This window comes from Triticum urartu, unplaced genomic scaffold (assembly GCF_003073215.2).
Source record: "Triticum urartu cultivar G1812 unplaced genomic scaffold, Tu2.1 TuUngrouped_contig_7863, whole genome shotgun sequence".
Taxonomy (NCBI): Eukaryota; Viridiplantae; Streptophyta; class Magnoliopsida; order Poales; family Poaceae; genus Triticum; species Triticum urartu.
Window position 1 is genome coordinate 1 of NW_024118749.1, and position 3132 is coordinate 3132.

At 41.0% G+C, this 3132-nt stretch overlaps 1 protein-coding gene across 1 annotated transcript; it reads left to right on the forward strand.

The window, feature by feature from the left end:
• The first annotated feature begins 2145 nt into the window (after positions 1–2145).
• On the forward strand, positions 2146–2787 carry LOC125531692 (ATP synthase protein MI25-like). The gene has a single exon (XM_048696002.1). It carries the CDS (start codon positions 2146–2148, stop codon positions 2785–2787), a length of 642 nt encoding a protein of 213 aa, XP_048551959.1.
• Positions 2788–3132: the final 345 nt, after the last annotated feature.

Here is a 3132-nt window from a genome sequence, read left to right on the forward strand (position 1 = left end):
ATACTCCTTGCATTAGCATCAATCGGTGGGCATCTCCATAGCCCATTGATTAGCCTCATTGATGTGAGACTTTCTCCTTTTTGTCTTCTCCACATAACCCCCATCACTATATTCTATTCCACCCATAGTGCTATATCCATGGCTCGCGCTCATGCGTTGCGTGAAGGTTTATGAGTTTGAGATTACTAAAGTATGAAACAATTGCTTGGCTTGTCATCGGGGTTGTGCATGATTTAAATATTTTGTGTGGTGAAGATGGAGCATAGCCATACTATATGATTTTGTAGGGATAACTTTCTTTGGCCATGTTATTTTGAGAAGACATGATTCCTTTGTTAGTATGCTTGAAGTATTATTATTTTCATGTCAATATTAAACCTTTGTCTTGAATCTTTTGGATCTAAACATTCATGCCACAATAAAGAAAATTACATTGAGAATTATGCTAGGTAGCATTCCACATCAAAAATTCTGTTTTTATCATTTACCTACTCGAGGACAAGCAGGAATTAAGCTTGGGGATGCTGATACGTCTCCAACGTATCTATAATTTTTTATTGCTCCATGCTATATTATTTACTGTTTTGAATGTTTATGGGCTTTATTATACACTTTTATATCATTTTTGGGACTAACCTATTAACCTAGAGCCCAGTGCCAGTTTCTATTTTTACCCTGTTTTAGGGTTTCGAAGAAAAGGAAAATCAAACGGAGTCCAATTGACCTGAAACTTCACGGAACTCGTTTTTGGAAGGAAAGAAGCCCAGAAGACTTGGAGTGCATGTCGGGGGCTCTACGAGGAGGCCATGAGGCAGGGGGCGCGCCCACCCCCCCTAGGCGCACCCTCCACCCTCGTGCGCCCCTCGTGGCCCACCTGATGTACTTCTTCCGCCTATATATCTCCATATACCCTAAAAACATGAGGAGGGAGTAGTTCTCCCTCGGGGCTGAGGGTGTGTACCAGTAGCTATGTGTTTGATCTCTCTCTCTCTCTCGTGTTCTTGAGGTGATACGATCTTGATGTATCACGAGCTTTGCTATTATATTTGGATCCTATGATGTTTCTTCCCCCCTCTACTCTCTTGTAATGAATTGAGTTTCCCCTTTGAAGTTATCTTATCGGATTGAGTCTTTAAAGATTTGAGAACACTTGATGTATGTCTTGCCATGGGTATCTGTGGTGACAATGGGATACCACGTGATTCACTTGATGTATGTTTTGGTGATCAACTTACGGGTTCCGCCCATGAACCTATGCATAGGGGTTGGCACACGTTTTTAGGGTATATGGCGGATTTCCTAGCAGCACATCATACATATTTCTACATTAAATAAAATATTTCCATGGATGGGATTGCACGTAGTCCATTCCACCTTTATCTATCTAGGTCATCCTTCTTTCTTAACAAAGCAGAATGTGATGATTGATCCCTCTATTATGGTATTTATGTTTATATCAAAGCCTCTACTTTAGATATTTACGCTGATGAAGGAAAGCCTTGTTAAAGACTACTACTTTTGACTTCCTTTTTCGTACTCTTCTTTCATCCTCATTACCAGAACGCTTTTCCTGGTTCAGAAGAATAAGATACTGAAATTGTGGCTTACATATGGAAAATGCCTTCGTCTTGAAGCTACCAATGCACATCACGGTGAAATCATTGTCAATTAATTGTTAGATTCCCCATATCACCCATAGCCACCCAAATCTTTTTTTGCCTCAAACTCTGCTGCCCTATCACTCCTCGATAAGTGTACTTACTCAGGTTGTGCACTTGGCTGAGCGAGAGCTTCCCCTTTGGCATGAGAACCGCCTACCTATGCTAACGTAACTAATGCAGATGGCGGAAGTTAGTAGTTCTCCTATGCCAACATGAACACAAACGAAATCGTCGAATTTCGTATAGAAAGAAAAGGAACCACTTCTATTCTCTTTTCTTAAGTATAAGAGGGATAAGTACTTATTCCTGGCCGGCGGTATCATTGCTGCTCCCCGCCTAATGCGGATCATTGTGCAATGCTTATGTGAAATCTCAATCCAAAAAATATTCGTTTCGTGGGAAAAACCAACGCTGACGTCAAGATCAGTCTCCTTTCCTTTCAAAAGTGAGGGAGCAGAGCTGAAAAAGATGGAGTTACCTAGGGATGAGATTTCTTTCTACGGATATGAAGGATAGAAATATGCTATTTGCTGCTATTCCATCTATTTATGCATCAAGTCCGAAGAATATCTCAATCTATAATGAAGAAATGATAGTAGCTCGTTGTTTTATAGGCTTTCTCATATTCAGTCGGAAAATTTTAGGTAAGACTTTCAAAGAAACTCTCAACGGGAGAATTGAGTCTATTCAGGAAGAATTGCAGCAATTCTTCAATCCTAACGAAGTAATTCCGGAGGAATCCAATGAACAGCAACGATTACTTAGGATCAGGTTGCGAATTTGCAGCACCGTAGTAGAATCATTACCAACGGCACGTTGTGCGCCTAAGTGCGAAAAGACAGTGCAAGCTTTGTTATGCCGAAACCTAAATGTAAAGTCAGCACCACTTCTAAATGCCCCTTCTTCCCGCCGCATCCGTCTTCAGGACGATATAGTCACAGGTTTTCACTTTTCAATGAGCGAAAGATTTGTATCCGGGTCTACGTTCAAAGCTTCTACCATAGACCTAATTCGAGAAGGCTTGACAGTCCTAGGAAAGGTGAGGGTTGGGGTTCTATTTAGGAAGAATAAGAAGAATCTCATTCATGTGTTCATGCTAACAGAAGAGCGGATCCCATACACATAAGACTTTTTGTCAGGAAATTCCTAATGTAAATGATGAATTTGGGATGTCATGCCCCACAAGTTAGTTTCCCAAGCGATCCCTAGGAGGGCAGTCTACCACAAGATAGAGTTTGAGCCTGGAGCCAAAGTCCCAACCCCTCCATTTTAGGTTTTTATCTGGAAAGAATTTCAGGAAGTCATATCGGCCAGATAAGCCTCTTAAGGCTCCATATTGATTTTCCCCTGTTTTCTTTCAGAAGAAGCGGGAGCCATTTTGCATTGAAACTCGGTATCAGCAGAGTCATCTCCTGAGAAAGACTTCTTTCTTATTTATACAAGATTTCAGAGAACATAGTGAAGCCCTCAA